The sequence below is a fragment of the Trachurus japonicus genome, chromosome 7, assembly GCF_045865225.1.
Source record: "Trachurus japonicus isolate A0001 chromosome 7, Traja_1.0".
NCBI classification, from domain to species: domain Eukaryota; kingdom Metazoa; phylum Chordata; class Actinopteri; order Carangiformes; family Carangidae; genus Trachurus; species Trachurus japonicus.
This window is the reverse complement of record NC_140913.1, coordinates 32,196,860-32,224,669: the sequence shown is the minus strand read 5'-3', so window position 1 is coordinate 32,224,669 and position 27,810 is coordinate 32,196,860. Positions and strand designations below refer to the sequence as shown.

The window sequence follows — 27,810 nt, the reverse complement described above, 5'->3', positions numbered from 1 at the left end:
ACAACAAGGAGATTCGTTCTTGTATAGATTAGGAACACAAAAACAAAGATGCAAAACGAATGTAAAGAAACTCAAAATGACCACAAGTCACGACGAAACACAAAGCAAGAAACAAAACGGCCTCAAACGGGCACAAAACAATTAGGCTACACAAGGAGATAAAATGACTGCAGAGGGATGCACAATTATCACTACAAAGAAACAGAGCCACTAAACCAAGAGAAACAAATGCAAAACAACTGCAAGGAAACACAAGACGACCACAGAGACGTAGAAATATAAAATAACAACAAAGCTCCTTCTATAATGTTTAGTGTCTATTTCATTCTGGGTGTATTGTGTGTGTGTGTGTGAGGGCCCTTCACTTGTCTGTACCCAGGGGCCAATTTCCTGATAATCCATCCATGACTCTGGTGTGTGTGTGTGTGTGTGTGTGTGTGTGTGTGTGTGTGTGTGTGTGTGTGTGTGTGTGTGTGTGTGTCTGCGCTGCTGCTGCTGTGAGCTGACCTGGTTTGAATTCACTGCAGGAAACTAAAAAAAAATCACCAGAGTTTTATCCTGAGGGTGGGCGGGGTGTGGATGCGTGTGTGTGTGTGTGTGTCGCTGCTAATGTGATGCAAATCACTAAGTTCCAGTGATGACGCTGTCTGGTTACCTAGCAACAAGGACACAGCAGAAAAAAACCTCCCAACAAAAAAACCCCCAAAAACTGACAGTGTTTCTGTCCTTCGTTTGTAACGAGAGGACGAGACATGAATATTCAACACACACACACACACACACACACACACACACACAGAAAAATGGGGTCTGCGATTACATAAGCTGTGATAATTGTAATTTAAATATAACACACACAACTCCTGAGGGGTTTTATTTCCCCACTGGGGTTAGCCTGAACACACACACACACACACACACACACACACACACACACACACAGAAACCAACATGTGATGTAACTGGACTTAAAGGGATAGTTCAACATTTTGGCAAATTGGCCCATTGCCATAATCCCTATAGTCATAGCAGTAGGTTCGTTACCTTTAATTGTCGGTGCAAGCTGTTTTTAGAACGGCGGAGCAGAGCCGTGAGCTGCTCAGAGCTACGCTACGGAGGCTCATGGGATTTCTTGGTTTCCCTCATCAAACTCATCAAATACACAATCCAACAACTCCACAACGCTCTGGTGGACAAGTTGTGACCTGCACATTCACCACGCTATGAGATAATAACACAACGTTACCAGACAGAGTTGTTTTAGAGGGAAATTCATGTAAAACTGCTGATGTGCGTTGCCTTCAGGGACAGTTTTTCATCAAGCAGTCTCTGCATTTCCCTCTAAAACAACTCTGTCTGGTAACGTTCTGTTATTATCTCATAGCGTGGTGAATGTGCAGGTCACAACTTGTCCACCAGAGCGTTGTGGAGTTGTTGGATTGTGTATTTGATGAGTTTGATGAGAAAAAAACCCAAGAAATCCCATTAGCCTCCGTAGCGTAGCTCTGAGCAGCTCACGACTCTGCCCCGCCGTTCTAAAAACAGCTTGCACCGACAATTAAAGGTAACGAACCTACTGCTATGACTATAGGGATTATGGCAATGGGCCAACTTGCCAAAATGTTGAACTATCCCTTTAAGTCCAGTTACTGTACATCACATGTTGGTCCTTTAAGTGTGTGTGTGTTGCACTGATTTGCATGATGACATCATATTCACCAGGACGTCACGTGACAGTGAAGTCAACCGTTCTTACTTCCCTCAATGAAAAAAACAAAACAAAAAAACTCTCAGTCAGAAGCTCGACTGATCCAACCTGCACTTTAATCCTCTCAGCAGTGTGTGTGTGTGTGTGTGTGTGTGTGTGTGTGTGTGTATGCTGGCACGTGCACAGCGGCCTCGGCAGCAGCAGGTAACAGGTACAGTAACAGGTGCAGACGCCTTCCTGGCATCACTTCCTGTTTTCACGGCCAAAAACCTTCGACGCAGCACATGGCCGAGAAGAAGAATCCAGATCCTTCTCTTCACAACAACACGTTTGTCTCTCTGTTGCTTTTATTTCACCGTGCAACTAATCATTATTATGACTAAATTAAGTTTAAAAATGTAAATACTAAACCAATACTTAAAAATATTGACAATGCAGTGATATAAACTAGAGGAATGAGACTTTAAATGTTGTGCAAGTCACATTCAACTTCCATTTTACAGGACTGTGCTGAGGAAACGGTGAGATGTGACCTAGTTTTTTAAAGATGGGAGGAGACGTCAGGAATATTTAAAGATCTGCTCCACTCAAAAATATCTTTCTGTGTTCTGGTTTTAACACTGGATAGAAAAGCAGTATTTGCAATTTTAAAAGTCACATATTGTATATCTTTTACTTAATATCGGGAGCTGCTAGAAGCTTTATACTTTATTGTCATTGTCATAATAACACAGTTGCACACGGCAACGAGACGTCGTTGGAGCATCTTAGTTCCCGGCATAGAAGCTTTACAAGTGCAAAAGTGCCTCCTAATTACCAAAATATATTCAGAATATGCAGAGAAGAACAACATTACAGCAATAATACCAACTGCAGGCTCAGTTGTTAGACAGTTACCTTATTTTGCTATGTGCAATTGTTTTGTTTGATGCCATTGCTGCTGTGTGTTACTTGTTGTTATTATGAGGTTTTTCCTATGTAAATGGTAAATGGTAAATGGTCTGTATAGCGCTTTTACTATACCTGAACGATACCCAAAGCGCTTTACAGTACATCACATTCACCCATTCACACACAGACGGCGGAAGCTGCCATGCAAGGCGCGAACCACGACCCATCAGGAGCAAGGTGGGTAAGGTGTCTTGCCCAAGGACACTACGGCAGCAACCGGGACAGAGCGGGATTCGAACCGCCAACCCTCTGATCATTGGACGACCCGCTCTACCACCTGAGCCACTGCCGCATATTTCATATGCAATACATATTTGTATGCACCACTTAATAGATGTCTTTTTTTCAGTTTTTTGGCTGCCTTTAACATCTGGTCAGGGACAGTGAATGTAAATGAGCCTAACTGGCTAACTCTGGTTCACAGTTTTTAATACTATTAAATTAGTGTTACATTGTCCTTATTAAATAAATAAATAAACCAGGTGAGATTTCTATTTCATTATAAAGCATGTTCTAGGTTCTATAGGTTTCTATCTGCTTCCCGTTCGCCCTAAAGTTTTATCTTCTCATGGATCAACATTTCAAAATAAAATACCTTGAACCTTTCGGATTAAAATTATTTCCACACTCTGTGAGATCCAGATGTTTTTCTGTTTTTTTTAACCCTTACCTGTGGATGCCGGAGCACTCGATGCAGAGCAGGATGCCCAGGTTGATGGAGGCCCAGCGCGGGTCGGCCTGGCCGCAGTCGCAGCACTGCTCGTTCCCCGGCAGACACTGGATCCTCTGCAGGATGGTTTCCCCCCGGGCGCTGCGCTCCCGCGGCTCGCTGGCCGAGTCGATGCTGCTGGTGGACGGGGAGGCCGTCCTGTCCAGATGCTAAATATAAACACACACACGAGTGTAAAATACCACGCTCACGTGTTCCCTATGTCAGATCATCAGCTCATCACAGCAGGATGCGTCTGTGTTGAGTTCACAGCTCACAGGGTTTGTAATCTGACTGTTAATCTGCAACGTAATTATTAATGATACATTATAAAATGATTAAAGGAGCTATAAAACGTGTCTGTAGGTGGTTTAAGATGCAGGACTGACTGTGACTCACCTCGATGTAGTAGGTGTCTGGACTCTCTCTGTAGGCCGAGGCGATGCTCGCTTGAACGGCCTGGATCCAGGCTTGTCTGAGCTTCTCTGACTCAGCCTGAAGCATACAGCTCCTGTCAATCAAACACACTCAGTATTAACATAGCATCACATTATTATTATTAACTTCCACATGCTGGTTTCACTTCAGAGTTCATCGTTCATCTCCGTTTCAGCAGATTGTTCATTTCTTAGGAGCAAAAATAAAAAAGTCTGACACTGAACAGCAGCAGAAATGAGGAATGAATCACATATTTATGTATCAAGACTCTTATTTTGATAAGATCTTATGGTTTGTTTTGAAATAACTCAAATTTGTAGAAAAAGTTCTGGTTTCTGTGCTGAAATTAAATCTACTATCGAACATATATATTTAGATTTCTAGTTTTTTCAACCATAGCATGGGAGTTTTCTTGGAAAGTTAATCCAACTCATCCTGAGGTAAAGAAAAGTATCATGTGCTGCATTTTCATGTGCGTTCATGCAACATTTAAATCACGATATCTTCAAAACTATAAAACTTTGTCCATCTTGTACATGTTGAGATATTTAGAAGGATTTCTGTGGATAAATAAAAACTATAATAAGCTGGAAGAAGTCTCAATCAGTCTCTGAATTTACCTCTAAAACAACTCTGTGTGGTAACGTTCTGTTATTATCTCATAGCGTGGTGAATGTGCAGGTCACAACTTGTCCACCAGAGCGTTTTGGAGTTGTTGGATTGTGTATTTGATGAGTTTGATGAGGGAAACCAAGAAATCCCATGCATGAGCCTCCGTAGCGTAGCTCTGAGCAGCTCGCGGCTCTGCTCCGCCGTTCTAAAAACAGCTTGCACCGACAATTAAAGGTAACGAACCTACTGCTATGACTATAGGGATTATGGCAATGGGCCAATTTGCCAAAAATGTTGAACTATACCTTGAATTGTAAAAGAAAAATCAGTGTGTGTGTCTCTTACTTGGAGGGAGACACGACCTCGAAGCAGAACCTCCTCTCGATGTCTTCACATGGTTTCACCGAGCAGAGCCGCAGGTCCTCCACCACCACCGTCAGAGAGTCCTACACACACACACACAACAACATTTTTTATTTTATTTTTATTTTATTTCCTCTGAGCTTCTGTCCATTAGATATTTACCCACTCTGATCTCAAGCAGAGAATTGAAAATGACCTGAGCACCAGACTGAGAGCTCAGATCGGAGCAGAGATCCCTTCCACTCACAAACAGTGATGATGGATTTCAGTGAAGACCCCCCCCGTCTCATCCCATCCTCCATCCCATCCTATCCCATTAACGTCGCACTTAACCTCTTACAGCCCTGTTACCCCGGGGACAACACATAGCTGCAGGATATATGGACTCGCCTTGAGCTTCTTCTGGTAGACCAGCTGGCTGTTCTGTATGGAGAACCACCGTCTGCACAGAGAGAGGGAGATAAATAAATCAAACATTTTAGATGGATATCCTTTCAGCGGTGAAGGGTCAGAGTGTCAAAGGTGAAGCACTAGTACGTAAAAGCACCACAGAGTGAGAGGATGAGTTTGCAGCTGCAGACACTACTAGACTGTACATGTTTCTACATATCATAATGTTTCTTCTATTTCCAATTTATACACTTCTTTTCGATCTATGCCATGTTTCATAGAGTTGTATTATTAATGCATTGATTCCCTTTTTTTACTCCCTGGTGTTGCCATCGACCCTGTGAGTTAAGCTACAGGCTGAATTATCTACTAGCAGATTCTGTTTGAAGTGCAGGAACCTACATAATGTATGTAAGATCAACTATCTTTTTAACTGTCTGATGCAGAAAACATAAAAAAATAAAAAAAAGTTCTGGTTTTCCAAACAGAGTCAATTTCCTTATGATTCACCAAACAAACAGAAAGTCAATGTAAAACATGGAGGCATAGAAACCCAAAAGAAAACGAAATGAAAGAAATTCTGTGTTATTCTTAAACATTTAAACTGTTTTGTTTCTTTTGCACAAACATTAGCAGAAATATCTTATACAGATTGAGGTATTTTAATGTAAATATCACACATATAGATTATATTAAATGGCTCATCTCTCTAATTTCTTTTTTAAATAAACCTGTATTCATGTTGCACCGTTATTTATTTAATCATTTATGACATCCCAGCCTCAACACTGTGTATGTAACATGTAACACTTATCACTTCAACATACTACTCCATATTTATCTGTACATACTATTATCATGTATATATCTTTATTCAAAATAGAAAAATAAGAGAAAGACTAAAATGGAAAACTATTTGCACCAGCATCTTTGCTGTTGTAACACAGGATCAATAAAGTCTTTTTTATCGTATCTTCATTTTGATTCCTCTGAATCTCTCTTTGATGCTAAAACATACATTTATTCCTCAGGTCAATACATTCCTATCAGGTCTTTGTTCTGCACTGTCCACAAATCTATATAACTTTATAAAACTTCTGCTATCTGCTGATTTTCCATCCATTTCCTGTGTGTATAGATACAGATAGATATAGATATTTGTGATGTGTTTTCGTTACCTGTTCCAGGTCTTGAAGGCGTTGCTGGCTCTCTTGAACAGATAGCCCTCCATCACCACGCCGTTGGGAGCGTCCACGTTGAACTCCACCTTCGAGTCGTCATAGGAAAAATCCTGAGAGAGACGAGAGACGAGAGGCGGACGTTAACCCTGAGCATCACTGAACAGGTGAACACACACACACACACACACACAAACACGCAGCAGCAGCAGGAAACACAACGACAACAGCAACAACAACCTGACTCCTTCCCTCTCTGCAGCTACATGTGTCGGCTCTTCCTGCTGAGCTGTACATACAGTCCATGCACCGACCACATCAACATAAATTGTGCGACGATGTAGAAACGAGTCACGTGTGTGAGTCCATGTATGCATGAGGAGTTGTGGAGTTGTGGAGTTTGCATGCCATGTCTTCCTGTCTGTGTGTGTGTGTGTGTGTGTGTGTGTGTGTGTGTGTGTGTGTGTGTGTGTGTGTGTGTGTGTGTGTGTGTGTGTGTGTGTGTGTGTGTGTGTGTGTGTGTGGTACACACTCTGTAGGGGGCATTTCATAACTCAACAGATGTGAGTGTGACGCACGTTATTACATAAACAGAGAGAGTGATTCATATGAAATTACCCTCTGACCTCTACGAGGCTTAAAGCATGACACCTCACACTTTAAAGGGACAATTCCTGGCAAATTCAATCTGAGGCTCTAGTTTCCTAATACTTTAGGTCTAAAAGAATGAACCTGAAGATTTTCTTTTTCTGCAGTAGTTCTGTCTGTCCTCCTTTTTGTTTTATCAACAAAGGAATATCAACTCTGAGGCAAAACGTTTTTGTAGCACAAGTATTTTCTCAATAATGGCTGAATATATATGTCGATGATTCGCTTCAGACGACCTGTAAACATACTGAGCGCGCCAACTTGACTTTGTATTACAGCTCTGTTTAAAAACATGTCAGCCTTTTTGAAGTGAACAAACCCCTCGGTGTATGTTTGAAGACATCTGATGTTGCCTACGAAAAAAAATTGTGGTTTTGTGGGATGTAGACAGCCCAAACAGTAGGGATATCCCCGATCCGATCTTGTGATTGGAAATCGCGGTCGATCACGTAATTTTCAAAGGATCTGAATCGGGCGGAAAAGATCTGGATCACTGATGTATCAGAAATGTAACGTTACGTTGTCCATGCGTACGTCGTTGTTGTACACACAGAGTGGGCATATAGAAATATACAGTTGACTAGTGACTAGTCGTGTCATTCAGGCTCTAAGGTGCATTTTCAATATCAACGAGTAGACGATGATGCTTCAAGGACTGGATATTATATATGTTTAACTTCCTGTCACCAGTAGGTGGCGCTATAAGTGTGGCTCAGTAGTGACGCATAGATCTGTTCATTGTTTCAATAATAATAATAAAAAACCTTAAAGGGATAGTTCAACATTTTGGCAAATTGGCCCATTGCCATAATCCCTATAGTCATAGCAGTAGGTTCGTTACCTTTAATTGTCGGTGCAAGCTATTTTTAGAACTGCTCAGAGCTACGCTACAGAGGCTCATGGGATTTCTTGGTTTCCCTCATCAAACTTATCAAATACACAATCCAACAACTCAAAACGCTCTGGTGGACAAGTTGTGACCTGCACATTCACCACGCTATGAGATAATAACACAACGTTACCAGACAGAGTTGTTTTAGAGGGAAATTCATGCAAAACCACTGATGCGCGTTCCCGTCGTGGGCAGTTTTTTGGCAAGCAGTCTTGAAAACAACTCCGTCTCAACTCCAGGCAACTTGGATGTGTTCTTTCTTTTTACTGCATTGCCAAAGTATCGGATCGGGACCTGGTATCGGCAGATACTCAAAATCAAATGACTCGGACATCCCCACTAAACAGCCTAAGATCCGTCCACTCCCATTCTACGCTGCTGTGGCGATGTGGAGACAGACAGAACTACTGCAGAACAAAAAGAAAAATCTTCAGATTCATTATGTTAGACCCAAAATATTAGGAAACTACAGAACCAGGTTGAATTTGCCTGGAATTGCCCTTTAATACAAGCCAACAACAACAACAACAACAGCAATACACAGGTAGGTACACAGCACATTTAATCATCAGCGTTTTGAGGAAGGAACATGACACAGTTTGTCCTCAGAGCATCTCTATCTCTCTGGTAATGTGATACACAAGTGGGGACAGAACATTAACTTAACCTAAATTGAATTTCAGCTTCACATGCATGAGTGTCTGAGAAATTAAAAAAACAGGACAGAGTCGTCTGCTGCTGCTGCTGGAGCGACCCACATAAAGAAACGACCGTCAGTGTTTCATAAGAGGGTCGGTGCAGCCGCAGCAGCTCGGAGCGAACCATTAACTACTCACTGCCATGTTTTAATAATAGAACGACGACGCACCGCTCTCCGTGCATCTCCATCTGAACTGGTGTTGTGTGTGTGTGTGTGTGTGTGTGTGTGTGTGTGTGTGTGTGTGTGTGTGTGTGTGTGTGCACTGAGTTTACTCCACAACAGACACTCGAACGCTTCTGTCACGGCATCAATTTTAATACGTCAAACAGACACATGTTTGTTGTCACAGGTGAAGCCACAGGTTGAATCTGAACTCAGACTTCGAAGAACTGAGCAAAAAACAAAACTCCTTCAAACTGAGAGAAATTAAAAAAAAAAAAAATGAACAGATGAAAACAAAAGAAAAGAGAAGAGAAGAGAAGAAACACATCTGTGAGTTTTTATCAAGACGCAACAAAGGGAGGAAAAGCTGCAATAACTTGCTGCACTGCAAAATATCTTCATACATCTATTAATAAAGAAATTACATAAGAGTCAGACTCTCACATGACACAAACCATTAAGTGCATTGTCATAACTGTAGAGGAGGACGTTAGCGTTTCTCCCACATGCTGCATTTTCCAGCACCGCGCATCAGACGACACTCATTTCTGTGTTGAACATACACCGCAAAAAACCCATCACTGAGCTTTAAAACCTGCATTTTCTCCTTTTTCCTTTTTGAAATTGAGATTTCAAAGAGAGTGCACTGAGTGAAAAGTCATGACAGGGGATTAGGAGAGAGCCGGAGATAAAGAGAGTGAGTGAGTGAGAGAGAGAGAACTACTCTTGCTTCCTAAATCGAGACGTTTCCAAAGTCAAAGCACAAAAGAAAATAATTTTTTACAATAATTATGCAAAAAAAAAACTACAGTAAGAAGCAGAGCAGCAAAGAAAACAAAACAAGCCATTGTGATGCAAATCCACCCACCAAGCTGTGGTCCCACCGGCAAAAGATCTTCATTTTCAGATGTTTGCCGACACTGTGCTCCAGCAACATCGAAATCGGAAAAAGATGCAAAAATAAGATAAAAAAAAACAAAACACAAAGCTCCTAAAATCCCGATGTGAACATGTCTTCACTCTCTGAGGCTGCGGCTCTCACAGCGCAGTGTGAGTGTGAGTGTGAGTGTGTGTCACTGCAGCAGCACGGTGCGTAATAATTCCTGCACTGACATGTGTGTCGTGCGCTGCAGCCACCTGCCTGCTGCCCTGTGAGCCGCCTGGCTGCAGGATTACCGCTGACTGATTACCATACAGCTGCCAGAACCACCGCGGCTACAGCCACTGTCACCCTCAGAGTGTGTGAGGAGAAGAACAACAGCACAAAAAAAACTACTTCAAACTGCACCGGAGCCTCTCCCGACCCACAGTCCCTGAACACACCACAGCTCCATGTTGACCCACCACCACTAAACAAACACCCAGTGAAGGTCAGAGCCGCCAAGAAGAAAACCCCCAATCCTCCTCTAGTGCAACTTTTTTTTAACCCTCCTGTTGTCCTTCTGGGTCAAATAGAGCCAATCTGTTCCCTTCCTCCATCCTTCCTTTCTCCCTTCCTTCTTTCCACAATCCTTTTTCCCTCCCTCCCTCCCTCCCTCCCTTCCTTCCTTCCCTTCCTCCTTACTTCTTCTTTCTCCCTCTTTTGATCCAATTGACCTGACCTGTTCCCTCCCGCCATCTTTCTTTCTTTCCTTCCCTTTTCCCTTCCTTCTTTCCACAATCCTTTTACCCTTCCTCCCTTCCTTCTTTCTTCTTCCTTCCTTGAACAAATCTGTTTGCTCCGTCCATCTTTCTTTCCTTCCTGTTTCCCTTCCTTCTTTCCACAATCCTTTTTCCCTTCCTTCCTTCCCTTCGTCCTTACTTCTTCCTTCCTTTTTGACCCAATTAACCCAATCTGTTCCCTCCCTCCTTCTATCTTTCCTTCCTTTTCCCCTTCCTTCTCTCCACCCAACTTTCCCTTTGTCCTTCCTTCCTTCTTTCCCTTTGTCCTACCTTCTTTCCTTCCTTCCTTTCTTCCTTGACCCAGGAGGACAACAGGAGAAATCCGTCTTCTCTTACCTTCATCTGTGTGAAGCCTGAGGTTTCTGCACATGGAGGCAACAACAACAACAGAACTGAACTGAGACGAGACGTGTGCTGGGTCGGTTTGTTGGTTGTTTGGTTGTTTGGTTGTGGGACTCTCTGCAATCTCTGGAGCCCACAACAACAAAAGATCATTTATTTTTAATGCTGCAACGTCACAGAAGACAGAAACCGAACGTCGGTGAATTATTAAAGGCAGCGGGACGGAAACGTTACAGGGAAAGAAGCAAAGTTGTTGTTGTGTAGACAAATAGAAAACAGTTCTTTTCGTCTGATTGAAATAATAATAATGAGTATTTTTCACATTATTAAAACTAATTAATGATTTTCTTAATTGAGACTTAAGTAGGTTTATATAAAAGTCCTTCCTGGTTTTCTTTTTTTAGATCTTCTTACATTTTCAACTGCAATAATATGTTTTTGATTGAACTATATATCGATAAGGTAAATGCAGAGACTGCTTGCTGAAAAACTGTCTCTGAAGGCAACGTGCATCAGCGGTTTTGAATGAATTTCCCTCTAAAACAACTCTGTCTGGTAACGTTGTGTTATTATCTCATAGCGTGGTGAATGTGCAGGTCACAACTTGTCCACCAGAGCGTTGTGGAGTTGTTGGATTGTGTATTTGATGAGTTTGATTAGGGAAACCAAAGAAATCCCAGGAGCCTCCGTAGCGTAGCTCTGAGCAGCTCACGGCTCTGCTCCTCCGCCGTTCTAAAAATAGCTTGCACCGACAATTAAAGGAACCTACTGCTATGACTATAGGGATTATGGCAACAATTTGCCAAAATGTTGAACTATCCCTTTAATGTGTTGATCTAGAAAATAATCGGGGAAAGAAGAAGTTATTGTTGTAGTTGTGCTGTGTGTGTATGTTTGTATGTAGGGCAGCAGCTACAGGCCCAGTTGGTCGCTCTGATTCCTCTACGTTTGTTTATCGTCTCCTCATCACGACTGTCTGAAGGCTTTACACGTTGGCCCGGCGCCGTAGCTACGTACATCTGCTCGGACCGTCTTCAGCTAATCCCGCTCACACCTGGTCCACTTCACCGAACCACCACCACGACTTCCAACGCCACCGCAGGGTCCTGCTTTTTAAAACACTATCGAGCCATTAAAACATAATCCACCACAACCTCCTCCTCCTCCTGTAAGCGACACACACACACTGTGGCAACGTGTGGAGGGAAATTCACCACGACAACAAAAGGGCAACAAACCGTGGGCGATTAGACGGAGCTCAGAGTTAATGCTTTTAATTAAAAAATTAGATTAAAAGGAGAATCCTCTATCGGGACACAGGCGGGAAATAAAAGCTTTCTCCCAATCCTGAGGAACTTCACTGACCCTCTGATGAGCTCTGGTGGAAAACTAAAGGGACGTGGAGAGGAGGCGCCAACACTAAAGATGAGATGAGAAAAAAGAAAGAAAAAAAAACATGTGACGTGACATTCAAGTGGTTTTTGTCGCTCGTCTGGTGAACTCATCTAACGACGGCCGCCGCCGGCTGAGACGTCATGTGCTGGTGAATAAGTGGAGCTATATTTGTCCACAGAGGAAGAGTTGTAGCTCCGTTTTATTTTTACTTTAACAGAGACGACAGACGAGTTCTGAGGAGGTTTTTGTTGCAAAAATATTAAAAACTGAGACTTTTTGAAGTCAGAGAGAGAGAGTTCACACTGAGTCCAGCTTCAGATCTTTACTCTGGTTTTGTCTTTGCTGAAGAATCGACTTTAAAATGCGGAAAACACTGAACGATTTCACGGCAGCAGCAACCATCCCGACCTCTCAGATCAGTTGAGGACATTTTCAGAACTAAACAGAGAAGCTGCATTCAGTTTTTAATGAACCACAAATCTGGAACAAACCACACTCAGTTCTTTTTTATATATTAGAGGGTTAGGGTTAAAAAGTTTTCTGTTTGATACTGATCTTTTTATTGAGTTCTGGACATTCACATTCTGGACGATATATTCATAATATGTCACTCTGCACTGTAGCTGCAGCCATTTAACTTTATCTCTACTGTTTGTGCTTCTTAAGTATCTCGTCTTTATATGTCTTGGATAAAAATAGTCTGTTTTATATTTCTTATATCTTTATTTATTATTGAAGTAATTTTTCTGAACAAAAAGGCTAAAATTCTGTTTGTTTTTTTTGCTATATGGCACTATCCTGTGTATATTTAGTTTGTACAGGTGGTTTAAACACAATACTTTTCACCTGATTTTATACTAATTCATGATTTTCTTCATTGAGACTCAGCAGATTTATTGAGTCCTTCCTTTTATAAGTTAGAACATTTTCAACGGCAATAATCAGATAAGATTGAACTATGTTAATAATTGTTGTATCCGGTCATAAATGCTGAAAAATTGTTGGTTTCAGCTTCGTAAATATGAGAATTTGCCACTGCGAGAGTCTCATTGTGCTGTAAAATGTTGTGATTGACTTTTCTGAATAGTTATTAATGTTTAATATCTGTTTAATGTGTTAACCTAGAAAATAATTGGAAGATTAATCAGATAAATAGTTAAAATGATCATTGGTTGCAGCCTCTTTTACATTACTATTTCTTTACAAATGTTCCCTCTACGTCTCCTGGATATTTACAGTACATCCATCGCTGCTGCAGCAGTTTTCATACTTTGTTGCTGCTGCTGCTGCTGGTGTAGAAAGTTGCTGACCATCATTAAAAAAAAAGCAAAATATTGAATCATTATTTCATCACGACATCTATCTGGAGCATCAGAGCAGTAAAAATAAATCCAGCATGTAAGCGCTGCAGCCGCTGATGTAAACACGGGAATATAGATCAGCAGCAGCAGTCGACAGGACTTCTCCATTAAATCTGTGGTTAAAAATGAATGACTCTGGCATTTAGATGCTTTCATTCTCCTGTGTGCTGCTGCAGCCAGCAATAGTGACAGGCCACAGGTGGAGCACTTTAACTCCCTTTCTGCTCCCTGGCTTTATTTTTTTATTTATTTCATTTTCTGCCCCTTTTGTCCTGTGCAAGTTTACACGAGACCCAAAGAAAAGAGACAAGAATAAGGAAAGAATAACATCATGTCGGACATGCTGCTCTAAAAACAGCAGAGACAAAGACGGGAAAAAGCAAAAAAAAATGCAGTTACTGTATGTAGGATGAATATCTGATTCACTATATGTTCAGATTCAGAAAGTTTGCATGTGAAATAACCCCCAAAAAAGCAAATCCAGGAGCTGAGTGACCTAGTTTTTTGGTGCAGGAGCAGCTTCCTCACTGATCGACAGTCACACTCTCATGATCCATTTTTAGGACACGCCGGGTTTCGTCTGTGCAGCCGGTGATGTAACACAGTTTTTCTACAACAACAGGCCACTGGAACTAAGTTCAGTGTTTTTTTTTTCTTTCTTCTTCTAATTGTTCTGTGTTTATAAAAGATTCAGGACACGCGGTGGCGGCGGCGTCAGCTTGTCCTCCAGGCAGATTCTGGAGAGCGACTACAGCTGACGAAAACAGAGAAAAACTTCAAAGGGGTTTGTTAATGTTCTGCACGAACGCGCTGCAGCACTAAAAACCCAAGATGTTGTTTAAAGTGGAGAATTAAAAGTTAAGATGTTTAATAAAATACTATGAAGAAAAAAAAAGGGATGAGCACTCACCTGCATGAGGGTCTGAGAGGAGACGGTGGCGTTGGGAAGATGCAGACAAGAAGAAAAAGAAGAGAGCACAGCATTAGATTCACATGAAGACAGACTATAGGGGGTTAAATGAGGATAATACAATAATCTGTGAGGTTGAATGCACCTCTGATTATCCTCTTTACCGGCTGCACATCAAGCCAAAGCAGCAAAAATACGTCAAAATCCTGCAAATTACACTATAATATTGATAATATACAGTATGCACTGCAAAAACTCCAAATCTTTCCAAGAATATTTGTCGTATTTCTTGTCAAAAGGTCTCATTTCTAGTCAAAACGAATCTCTTTCCACTTCAAATAAGACTCATCACCTAAAAATTAACTTGTTTTTAGATAATTTTCACTTGTTTCAAACAAATATTTATTTGAAATAAGTAGAAGAATCTGCCAGTGAAAGCAAGTTTTTTGTGCTTTAATAGGAAAGAAAAACTTTTCTACTCATTTCAAGTAAAAATCTGCTTGAAAGAAGTAAAAAGTGTCTAAAAACAATATACTTTTTAATGTGATGAGTCTTATTTTAAGTATAATGAGATTTGTTTTGACTAGAAATAATACAAATATTCTTGGTAAGATTTTGAGTTTTTGCAGTCTGTGGCTTCTTCACCTTCATGACCTTGTTTATTTACTACGACTACACGTCCCTCTGTGATGTGATATGATGGGATGGACAGTGGACAGTGTGTGTGTGTGTGTGTGGAGCTTAGTGTCTAAACAGCTCTGGCACAAACAGATCAATAACTGGCCCCACGGCTCCGTCCACGGCGCCGACTGACCGGAGCTGTCTGACAGATGGTCACTGATCCTGAGGCTACGCAGCAGACACACACACACACACACACACACACATATACACACAAGTGGCCCTCTGAGAATAAAGGGTCTTTTATTTATTTATTTATTTTTTAATTATTAAAGGAGACGATGCCAGGAGGGGAGTTCACGGCTACGCTACGATTATGGATCTGATTATTTTGAACATCAAAGTCAAATCAAAAAGATCACTGATCCATTGAAGTAACAATAAGAGTCGTCATGCCGCCATGGTAATGAGATAATCTGACAAATATCTCGACAACGACTGAATGGACAGCGGTGACATTCATGGCCCCCACAGGAGAAACCATACTGACTTCAGTGAAACAGCCCGATAAGTAGTCATTGGGTTTCTTGAAGAGATATTTCAACATTTTGGCAAATTGGCCCATTGCCATACTCCCTATAGTCATAGCAGTAGGTTCGTTACCTTTAATTGTCAGTGCAAGCTGTTTTTAGAACGGTGGAGCAGAGCCGTGAGCTGCTCAGAGCTACGCTACGGAGGCTCATGGGATTTCTTGGTTTCCCTCATCAAACTCATCAAATACACAATCCAACAACTCCACAATGCTCTGGTGGACAAGTTGTGACCTGCACATTCACCACGCTATGAGATAATAACACAACGTTACCAGACAGAGTTGTTTAAGAGGGAAATGCAGAGACTGCTTGATGAAAAACTGTCCCTGAAGGCAACGCGCATCAGCGGTTTTGCATGAATTTCTCTCTACAACAACTCTGTCTGGTAACGTTCTGTTATTATCTCATAGCGTGGTGAATGTGCAGGTCACAACTTGTCCACCAGAGCGTTTTGGAGTTGTTGGATTGTGTATTTGATGAGTTTGATGAGGGAAACCAAAGAAATCCCATGAGCCTCCGTAGCGTAGCTCTGAGCAGCTCACAACTCTGCTCCACCGTTCTTAAAATAGCTTGCACCGACAATTAAAGATAACAAACCTACTGCTATGACTATAGCGATTATGGCAATGGGCCAATTTGACAAAATGTTGAATTATCCCTTTAAAGATATTCAATATCCCAACATGATACACTCTAAAGACTTTCATAATGTTTTGAATTTGTATTTAGTGCCAACATTGTGCCAACATGTTATATGTCTAGTATTTGTGTTGTGATTGAGCTAAATGAGCTAAACGAATTGGCATCAGCAGCTTTGGCGTTGAGTCGTGTCGTGTTCACTATCTGATTCTTCTCAGACATGAAAATGTGAAGGAAAATTCAGTCATGAGAGAAATATGAGGTTTTGGAAAACTTTGAAACGATCCTTAAATGTGATTTTCAAATATATCTGATTAACTGCCGGTCCTAGAGTTGCAGATATGATGTTGAATCTTTTCCAAGTCTATGTGTCTGTTGTAGTTTTTCATTCAGCCTGAAAGACACAAGAGACGATCCAGCCAATGTATTTGAGACGCATCTCTTATTTAAAAACCACAAAATGTGAACCTCATGGTGGATCTGGATGAAAAGTCTGGAGATCATCAAAGTCAGAGGAATTCCTCCTGCGGGGAACATGAAGGTCGACACGCAGTTTCATATCGATTCATCCGGTTGTTGTTGAGATATTTCATCAACAAACCATATGATCACACTACAAAAACTCAAAATCTTACCAAGAATATTTGTCTTATTTCTAGTCAAAATGTCATTTCTAGTCAAAACTAATCTCATTATACTTAAAATAAGAAACATCACATAAAAAGCAGCTTGTTTTAAGACACTTTTTACTTCTTTCAAGCATATTTTCACTTGAAATAAGTAGAAAAATCTGATAGTGGCGCAAGTTTTTCTTCCTTATTACAAACACAAAAAACGTTCTACTTATTGCAAGTGAATATTTGTTTGAAACAAGTGAAAATTATCTAAAAACAAGTTAATTTGTCGGTGATGAGTCTTATTTTAAGTGGAAAGAGATTAGTTTTGACTAGAAATGAGACATTTTGACAAGAAATAAGACAAATATTCTTGGAAAGATTTTGAGTTTTTGCAGTGCAGCACTTTATTGAGCTCCTTCTTCTTATACATCAGCATGTACAACAGTCAAAGTGCTGACAGTTGCCAAACAGCAGACAACAGCGGGATTAATATCTCCTTAGGAAAAGAAACAAAACACTTAAATCCACCTGATTTAATGCTTAAACTCGGTGCCTGGACTCTGTTAGAGAGATTAATCAAACACTTCCCAGCTGCCCAGGTCTAATCCTCCCTCCCTCCCTCCCCCGGTCACAACAGACGCACTCGGCCGAGCGACAGACTGGATCTCGGAGGTGTGATGTGAGCACATTCACACTCTGTTGTTGCAGCTCCACGTCATCCTGACACACACACACACACACACTGAATAAGACTCCTCAGGGTCAAAATGCACGTGTAGGATTTCAGCCTGAATGAATCATTTCGTGAGGAAATATCGAAGGAAAACAAACGTCAGAGAGTTTAAATCTTATGTGAGAAGATAAACTGTTGAATCCCACAGTGGAAAAAAAGCCTTCATATATAAAGAGTATAATGGAAGCTCCTCACATGTTGGAAGTTGAACTGATGAAGCTCTCATGAACCAAACATTTCGTTTTTTGTCTATTTTTTTTCTTTTTTTTACACATGCACAAATTTCTATTTGCGTTTTGAGAGTTTTGTTTGTATCTTTTTCATAGTAAAAAAGAAACTGCAGCTGCATCAGAGTTTCCAATTAAATGTCAAAAGTCTTTGAGATCTTTCAAATATCAAATAACACCAGTTTTTTGAATGAATTCATATAATGAATTAGTAGAATGGTTGATATGGTAACTTCCCAGCACTACATGGCAATAATACTTTTATGTTTAATTAATCAAATTAACACCAGGACCTGGACCTTGAGTGGATGATGGATGGGCGAATTAAAAACGAGCGATTTAATCCATGTTTTTCCATATTCTGTGTTATAAACTGATTTCTTGTCTGTATACAACATCTATTGCACGTCTGTCTGGGTGAGGGATCCCTCCTCTGTTTCTAGGCTATACAAATAAATAAATATAATAATAAATAAATAAAAATGGGCTAGACAAATAAACTTGCCTTGCTTATCAATTTAAGATTTCCTGTGTTTATTTTGGTGAAACAGGAACTTACCCTCTGCTGGATGGTGGCGTGTTTATGCTCCATCTCTCTCTTCTCCATGGCCGAATCAATCACCAGCTGATCCAGCTGAGTTATTAAAAACACAATGAAAAAGCACAAGAGTCACTTCAGAGACATTCAGACATCGTACAACCAGTCAAACTCTGGTGTCAGAGCAGCCGACTGTAACTGACTCACTGGGTCGGTGTTTGGTAACGAAGCATTGATTGAGTTTCCTGCAGCTGTGGTTGAACAAGCTGGAGCATCACAACACAACACAACACGTGCAGCGAACGGCAGTTAACGGTCTTTATAGTAGCGGTAGGTCACAAATAAATAAGGAGGCTCTTTGTGAATAAAATAATAAATCCATTCACAAATCTACTGTATCACAACTTTTTCAATCATCGAGCAGAAATTGATTCAGTGGAGAAATTATGTAATTTGTCAAATGAGGACGACACCAGCTCTAGTTCAGACAATGAGCCTGAGGCTGTGTGTGTGTGTGTGTGTGTGTGTGTGTGTGTGTGTGTGTGTGTGTGCGTGTGTTGGTGGGGTTGTGGAGTTCAGCTGGTGGAGAGGACAAAGACGTAACACTTTATAATACGTAAACACTATTAAGCATTAGTTAAGCATTAATAAATACTGAATTCTTCATTTATAACATGAATGCTCATTAGTATATAGTTTATAAGTACAGTTAGTGCTTATCAATGATGAGTAAAACATTTTTAAATGTGTTTATAAACTACATACTAATGAGTATTCATGTGTTATAAATGATGAATTCAGTATTTAGGTTTAGGTTTAGGTTTAGGTTCAGGTTTATTTATTTAGCACACATTGATATTCGATGGTGCAAGGAGGGAACGAAGCCGATTGACTTGTACATAAGTTCCACCCCTGTCACTAATTACAACAAAACAAATTTATATGGCTAACAAATAGACATAGAGAAAAAAGATTAAGTGCATACATAATCAACGTTACATGAGCAAAAGGGGAGATAGAGAACAAAGTGATCAGTAACAAATAGAGACAATGGAAATAAGCTACAAAGAATTCATAGATTGAAATCATAAAAAAAGACAGAGTAAGGATGTGGGATATGGAGAGAGCGGGAAATTCAAGAAAAGTGTATTTTTAGCTGCTTTTTAAAGAGTGATGCTGAACTAATGCTTAATGTTGTGTACTTATTATAAAGTGATACCAACAAAGATAAAGAAGCTCGTCTCACCTCAGCAGCCAGTTTCTTCATGTAGGGGTCGATCTCATCCAGCAGGTTGTATCCCTGCTGGAACAGCGAGTACTGGGCGTGCATGAACGACAGCATCTGGTCGGGACAGAGGCAGCGGGTTTTAAATATTATGTTTTAGGCATGTTTAAGTTTAAATGACAAATTATACATACAGTATATGAAGTTGTATCATAAAGATGCATGTGTTGTAGCAGGGATAAAATCTGCATCTGCATGTCTGTGTGTGTAAACTTACTGCATCGAGGATCTCAAATTTCTTCTTCGCCTGGAGGACGTTGATCTGCATGAAGGAATAAAAAAAAAAGAAAGAAAGAAAGATGAGTTTCTAAATGAGCATTTACAGTATAAAAACAGTCTGGAGCTTCTGGAGCTGCTGGCTATTCAGAAAACTCCCTCTAGTGGACAACATCCTCCTTTGTCTGTGACTGTGACTCTATTAACCCTGATTTCATTGTGTGGGGAAGAAGTGGAGAAGAGACTAAACACCGGCTGATGTGACGGTGACCTCTCTCTGTGTGAATACAGACTTGTTTTTTATTCTTAATGCAACAATGCAACGATGATCCGATTCCCTGCTGAAGCCCGTCTGTCCTGAATTAAAAAAGCCGTTTTGCATTGTACGTCCTAACTGATGCAAAGCTAAATGACATTTTGTGCTGCGTTTAAGAGGTCGCTCGTACACACAGCAGCGTCTCCGCACAGCGTTGACCTTTAACGCCTCGAGACATTTTCAGTAAAGACTCCGAGGGTCAGATGTCTGAGAGCAGAGAGAGAGACAGAGAGAGAGAGAGACGGCTGCTAGAAGACAAAAGTCAAGACAGGAACGAGGCCACGGCCGTCGCAGCGATCAAACTCAATCAGTCTCTTTGTTCCTGCCGGCGGCTTCGAGGAGGAAGAGGAGGAGGAGGTTTACAACTTGTGGGCAAAACAAAGCCGATGCTGCATATGAGCAGAGCGGAGGATGTGTCACACAGATCAGAGGACGGACACAAGACGACGACGCTGCTGCTGCTGCAGCTGGAGGCTGAAAGGCCACGGCGAGGTCAAACCTCGAATCGTAGAGATTAGTAGAAATGTAAATAAATATAAATAGTACACTTTATATATGATCAGATTTCTTCCTCTCTCATTCGATTGAAACTATTTGCCACAAAAGGGAAAAAGGTCACAGCTTCGTCTCAGAGCTGTAACGCCGACAAACTGAAACAAAGGTAATTTATTCCATTTAGAAATCATATAACACGTCTAAAGCTGATAAATTAATGTTCTTTAAAAAAAAAAATCTGATTAGTTGTGTGTTGGGTTTGTACAAAGCATGCAAGTGTATGTAAAAGTAAATGTGCATCAATATGATCTATAGACCAGTGGCACCACAACACTTATTATGGTGCTGAGTCAACAATGCACAACAGATTTTACCTTTATCAAAAAAAAAAAAAAAAGTTAAAAACTGCAGTTCCTGTGATTTGGTTATTGCTCATATTGCACATCCATGTTCCATATTGTGATATGCAATCCACATATTTACATATTCACATTTGTAATTTCACTTATATTACAATTAAATGTGCAGCCCTGATGCAGAATGAGACATATAAAGACAAACACTGTGGCGGAGACTCTTTTTCTGAACAACCTCAGACCCACTCTGACATTTCATGACAGTATTGTCTTGCAAATCTAACTTATGTCAGATTTTTTTTAAATCCATGTTTAGTTTTTCATTCCTTATTTGGGTTTATAAAAGATATATCTGTGTGTATGTGTGCAGCTGTATGAATGAAGAGTGAGAAAGGACTGTTAGAAACATAAAAAGAAAACTAGAGAATGCATTTCCTGAAGGAAATACGGGTGAATGCTGAAAGCTGGAAGCCGAAGAAATTGTTGAATCAATGTTGTGTCAATTTGTGTGTGTGTGTGTGTGAAGCTGTGTGACTGAAGAGTGAGAAAGGACAGAGTGTTAGAAACATAATAAAAAGAGAATAAAGAGTGCGTGCTGCAGAGTGCGGTACCTGTAGTACGTAGTCCAGAGCGAGGTGTCTGAAGCACTTGCGGGTGATGCTGAGCGAGCTCGTCGCCTCCTCCACCTCGTGAGGCTTGTTCCTCGGCGCCTGAGCGTTCTTCACCTGCGCTATTTCCATGTCCTCCCGCACCCGGTCAAAGTGCTTCTTGGTCTCCTTGAACTTCCGCACGTCCCTGACAAACACAGAGCAGATACATTTAAGATGAACTCAGAAGACAAAGAGGGGGAGTTAGAAATAATCTACTATAGCAGAAAATAGTTCAGGTTAAGTCTGTGACAAAACATCTGAGCTGCTCAAGGTTGCACTAGGTTGCTTAATATTTCAAAACACTGGAAAAGGTTTTAAAGGGTTAAAAGGGCAGCTCCGCTCTTTACAGGTTGTGGACTCTGCCTTTTTCTTTTTTCTTTTGCACCTGAATTTTTCATAAATATAAAAGTCCTGCAGGGAAACCTGAGTCAGGATTCAGGAAATCACAGGTTTACTCACTCTTTCACAAAGTTGTGCAGCTGCTGCTTCACAGACCTCTGGGCCTGATCGAACAGAATCTGAAACAGAGGGGAGAAAAAAAAAATCAGCAATTGCTTAAAACACATGGAAACCTGGAGTTGAGATCCAGGGGCAAAACTTCTACATGTTGCTACTGCATCACTGCTGTTGCTGTGGTATTACTGTAATGATATATACAGCTCTGGAAAAAATTAAGAGACCACTCCCAAAATGATCAGTGTCTCTAGTTTTACTATTTATAGGTATGTGTTTGAGTAAAATTAAATCAATTTTTTTTTGTTTTATTCTATCATCTACCGACAACATTTCTCCCAAAATTGAAAGTAGTATGAGTTGTGTTTGTGTTGGTATTTAAAAAAGAAAAGAAAAGAATGACTGTCATACATGTAGAGATGCTTTTAAGAAACACTTGTGAAAGTGGTCTCTTAATTTTTTCCAGAGCTGTACATTTAGGTATGCATCAAGCTGTGTTTTGGGGCAATTTATAGACAAAACAATGAACAGATTCATCAAAAATGACGGCAGACTAGTGGAAATAGTTCATAGTTGCAAATAAAAAGTATGTTTACAAAGACTTGTGATTGTAAAAGTGAACGGTAGTGTAGTAATTGTGGTCAGAAACATTGGGGAAAGTGTGATTTACAGTAATGACGTCTGCTCGGGCTTCATGTATTTTTAACCAACAGAGGGCGACAAAGCACAACTTTTTCTTTTTCTTTTTTTCCTCCACACATGGTGCGTTCAAATGATGCTAATCAGCCTTAATGCCTGTTGGAATGAATGGAAGAAGAACGTCACTCAGACTTTAACACACCCGCTCTCACACAATAACACACACACACACACACACACACACTGCCTTCAGTTAGGTGTTTTACATTCAGGACTCCTCCTCCTCCCTTTTCCCCCTCTGAGCACATTGTCTGTGATTGCTGCTGCTGCTGCTGCTGCTGCTGCTGCTGCTGCTAAATAGGTCACTCGGGCAGAGAGGGAGAAGAGGAAGTGGGTGGGAGGGAGGAGTTTTTGGTTCAATGTGACACTGCAGAGTCGAAGCATCCAATGCAGGGTGCAAAAACCTTCAGAAAATACTGTTGTAGCCGGGCCCAGCCCAGCCCGGCCCGGTAATGTCACCACAGCTGAGCAGCAGCTGCAGCTGCACTGGTCGAAGGGTTTGTGTCCTCACCCGGCCTGAATAATTGGATATAACTGTGTGTGTGGATTAGAAGATTTGAGTTAGCAAGACCCCTATAAAACTGAGCTTATGGGTGTTTTAACTCAGGGATTACAGGAGCTGATGATGAGTAAGACACGTCTGTATTGTTGTTGCGGCTGTAGGTGGCCGCCGCCGCCGCCGCTGCTAACCAGTTTAACAGAATGAATAAAGATGACTTTAATTTGACCAGATTTTTTAAATAAAGCTGCGGCGGCTCAGATGGAAGTGGTCGGTCGGTTTAATGTATTCCTGCCACCATGCACCACCACTGTGTCTGAGTGAGTGGGGGAAGTGTTTGTTTTGTTTGGATTGTGGGTTCAGGCCGCCTCTCATTTTATAGCTCTATAAACTTACAGGGTCTAAATATGTGTGAAAGTGGAACAACAAAAGAAGCTCCTGCATCCTGTTTTGTTTTTTGCTGTGTGGTTTCGTCTTCACATCGGAAAACATCCACTTTCACTGTATGTGATTAAGAAGAAACAAAAGGAATTTCTCCACAGCTGCAGCAGAGCAGAGCAGACTTTTCCAGCTGCACAACAGGTGAGCCGACATCGTTTCTAGTCGAGGAAATTAGGGATCAACTGATGTGGTTTTTTCAGGGTCGATACCGAATATTAGTAATCAATATCGATAACCGATATTTAGAATGATATTGATTTGCAGTAAAAATAAAAACATTTTGGTGTCAGAATTTAAAACAACACACCTGGGATTAGACTGAATACAGTAAACCGCTTGTTCTTTTTTTGTACACAGTGAAAATCTGTGACCTTAAATTTTTGTAGATCAATACTTCAAACTCCAACACAGATCTTGATTCAGTGGGACATGGTTATCCAGCTAAGAGCTGTGACTTGAGGCAGAGAGATGGCTACATTAGAGCCAAAGGAGCACGTTTAAAAATAAAAATATTTGATTGGTTATCGGTTAAAAAAAAACGACCAATACCGATTATCGAAAAAATGCTGAATATCGGCCGACATTATCTGCCATGTCGCTAATCGGTCTATCCCTGGAGGAAATAAACCAAGTTTAAAGGCGTCTTTCAAAGCGTCATGTTCTGTGAATCACCACCGGCGTCCAACTGCGCACGTGTGGTCAACCTTTAACAAGCTCTCAGAAAAGTGCGAGTGAGAACTGGAAGTTTGTGCCACAAATAACGCAGGGACTGAAAACAGACGATGCAACAGAGCGGCGGCGGCGGCGGCGCACGGGGACCATAAACACCAGCGTGTAAGAAGAAACCAGTCGCAGTCTACGCAGACAGGAGCTCGATGTAAAACCACAGGCTTTAAATGTTGTTGAAGTCAACAAGTGCACCGCCATGTTGTTTGTTAGTGACTGGGTGAGCGGTGGTGGTGGTGGCGGTGGCAGGAAAGCTGCTCCGAGACTTCCTGACTCTGGGGTTAGTGGAGCCCGGAGCATTCCTGAGCTGCTTTGTGGCAAGTTGACACCCTAAACTCTCATTGGACCAGGACTTCACAGGTTTGTCTCGATCTGCCTGATGTGAACCAGCCCGAGTCAAAGTCAAAGAGACGAAGGCATGCGCTGCCGACAGACATGCAACACGCCTCGAGGGATATTGTTTTTTTAATTAGCAGACATATGGCGGCATTATGGTGATGGTGTCGTGTTTGGTCCAGCAGTAAGACGGCCCAGAGATTGTGCGATATCTTTGCAAATGGACATAAAATTAGTTTAATCACTACTACATATGATTTATTATGCATTTTTAACTCAATATAAGAAATGTTAATCGCAATGTACTTAATCAAAATATTCTATTTATGCATCATTAGCTTACTTGTTCAATATTCAAATCTCAAAATTAGTATCATCACTACAAATTAGGAAATCTGTGTTTTATATTTGGGATAAAGATATTAATCAAATCATGCTTTATTGCAGAATTCCAGTTGCCGGTAGCCTAGTTTTAAATTGAGAAATATTAAAAGAAGAAAAGTCACAGCAGGATTCTGTATTTCATAAAAACATTGAATTAATTTATTTAAAGCAGAAGTAAGTGATATATTTGTGTTAATATAAGTCTTAAATAGTTATATCTTCCGACAGCAATCACTTACATAGAGTGTTTGGTCTGAAACACGGGTCTGTCAGTCACTCTGCTCTGCTCTGAGCCGAGGAGAAAACATTTATCGTATCCTACAGTTTTTATCCAATGTGTTATGGTGCGTTCAGAAAGTTCACCGGTCGGAAGTTACGAGTGGCCGTTATAGTGACTTTCACCGGTAAAACAGGTCGGAAAAACACGAGTGGGTTGCCTGGAACGCTACAAAGTCGTAAGTTGTGTTTAATTTCAGATATCTGGTCGCCCTGATTAGGCCGATAACTTCAGTAGTTGCTGATCTGAATCCTTGGTGTGCCTACATGAGAGTGGTATCAACTTTCCCTCCTGGCAAAAAGCAGGAAGTAGTTTTAAATGAATGAATATTAAAAGAAGAAAAGTTATATTTTACAACAGATAAGTGAAGGATTGTGAATTTCATAAACACACCAAATTAATTTATCTAACCGACTTAGTTAACATTAGCATGCCAGCTTAGAAAATTAGCTTCAAATACAGAGCATGCTATAGCATATGACAGCTGAAACTCAAGTTTGTTCGTACATGTACAACAGATAAGTAAAGGATTATGTATTTCATTAAAACACAAACAACATACTAATTTATTAAACTGAATAAAATGGTGAAAATGCTCAACGCTAGCATGCTAAATTATTAATTGGTAGCACAAGTATGCGACCAATTGGCATGCTAACATGCCAGCTGTTGCCTATCTTAAGTTTGTTTAAGTGAGTAAGTAGCCTAAAGGATTATATATTTCGTAAAAACACAAACAACATTAATTTATTAATCTGACTCCAATGTTGGAAAATGCCAGCTGTAGAAATAAGCTACAGTATGTTGTCATTCTTCCCTTAGCTCATTCATACAAACTCATGAGGCTCCTATTGTGGCAACAGACGTTCAGTTGTGTTAAAATAATGAATGAAATCACATCTCACTCTGTTTGGACATGACATTTTCCCACCAATTACCGACTATCACAACATTTGCTCTCGTTTATCGACACACGGATTAACGAACACAACAGGGCGGGAATGTGGTCGGACAAAGACGACACTGTCAGACACAGGAGCATCAGCCACATCTTCACCTATAGATGACATCACAGCTAAAGAATGAGGCGCCGTCACAATGGACGTCTGTCCTGACTGACGCTTCGCTAATATCCCTCCCATTCCCCGGGCATGTCAGGACACACAGACTGATCTAATGTCATCAGTCCGGCGATTATCTGTAGCCCAGTTGGCGCTCATGAGTAAGAAAGAAAGATTTAAGCAGGTTAAAGCACCTTTGTTCAGTCGAAAGGGAAAATGTCACAGTGTGGCAGAAACAAATGTTGATTTTAGACTTTCTCCAGGAAGGTACTTTAGGGCCCGATGCCGCCGTCCAACAAAAATCTACTGACGATTACAGTATAAACACGACGACGAGTAGCTACAACGAATCCTCCAGGAAACGACCTTGTAACATCGACTACTACTGCACCAGCATGGAGAGACGTGATGAAGTTAAGTCTAGTAAACTTTGTTTTCAGTGAACTTGGGAGATCGAATATTTCCCTTTTGTGGATCTGCAACGTGGAACGACTTGAAGAAAAGGCTTAATAGAAAACCTTCTCCATTTTTATCCTCAGGTCGCTTTGAATATTCAATCACATCGCACTTTACTGTGAGATATTCCTGTTTTATCTGCACTGTACAACCTTATTCTAGTATTTTTAATTAATGGTAAGGTTTTATTTATTCTTAATGTAGCTTTTATCTCTTGACATATTCTTTATTTTGTTGTGTTTCTGCTTCCTTAACGTATCTTTACTCATCTATATGGGAAAAAGTCTTCACCTCCATGTATTCACAAGTTAAAGTAGGCTACAGGTTGAATAAATGAATAACACAAGATAATCATATGATTTGGCCTATTTGAAGAGAATAGATCCATCAACATTAGTAGTTTTGTTGTTTTTCACTGAACCATGATTGATCCGGTCTCAGATTGAAACACATTACTATTACGTCTAAGTGTCCTTTTTGTAAAAAATGAGTACAAACACTTGAACTAACCAACGTTTCCTCACAGACACAATCCTGTAAGAGTCTTTAAACTCATTGTAAATAATGCACACAAACCCCAAAATAGAGAAGGACCCCTGAAACCGGTGCTGACACCTGCTGTAGGATCTTATTTTACATCTAAATATAAACATTTTCTGCCCTGACCCCCTCACACTCCCTCCTCTCTTCAGAAGCCAAAAACAGTTCTCACACACCCCCAACTCACAATCAGTAAAGAGGCAACTGATAAAAACAAGTTTAGTAAAGCTT

At 40.7% G+C, this 27,810-nt stretch overlaps 1 protein-coding gene across 2 annotated transcripts in view; it reads right to left on the bottom strand.

Annotated features, from left to right (window-relative positions):
* Positions 1-27,810, bottom strand: part of LOC146985140 (arf-GAP with coiled-coil, ANK repeat and PH domain-containing protein 3-like) — a 103,017-nt gene that overhangs the window by 16,508 nt on the left and 58,699 nt on the right. For both annotated transcript variants that reach the window (XM_085782894.1, XM_085782893.1), the window contains exons 5-15: positions 22,167-22,225; positions 21,669-21,852; positions 19,892-19,936; positions 19,636-19,731; positions 18,411-18,485; positions 14,422-14,433; positions 6,350-6,462; positions 5,172-5,223; positions 4,764-4,864; positions 3,768-3,879; positions 3,330-3,538 (exon numbers count right to left, since the gene is read on the bottom strand). In XM_085782894.1, coding sequence (XP_085639020.1) covers positions 3,330-3,538; positions 3,768-3,879; positions 4,764-4,864; positions 5,172-5,223; positions 6,350-6,462; positions 14,422-14,433; positions 18,411-18,485; positions 19,636-19,731; positions 19,892-19,936; positions 21,669-21,852; positions 22,167-22,225 — 1,058 coding nt within the window. The remainder of the gene's footprint in view (positions 1-3,329; positions 3,539-3,767; positions 3,880-4,763; positions 4,865-5,171; positions 5,224-6,349; positions 6,463-14,421; positions 14,434-18,410; positions 18,486-19,635; positions 19,732-19,891; positions 19,937-21,668; positions 21,853-22,166; positions 22,226-27,810) is intronic.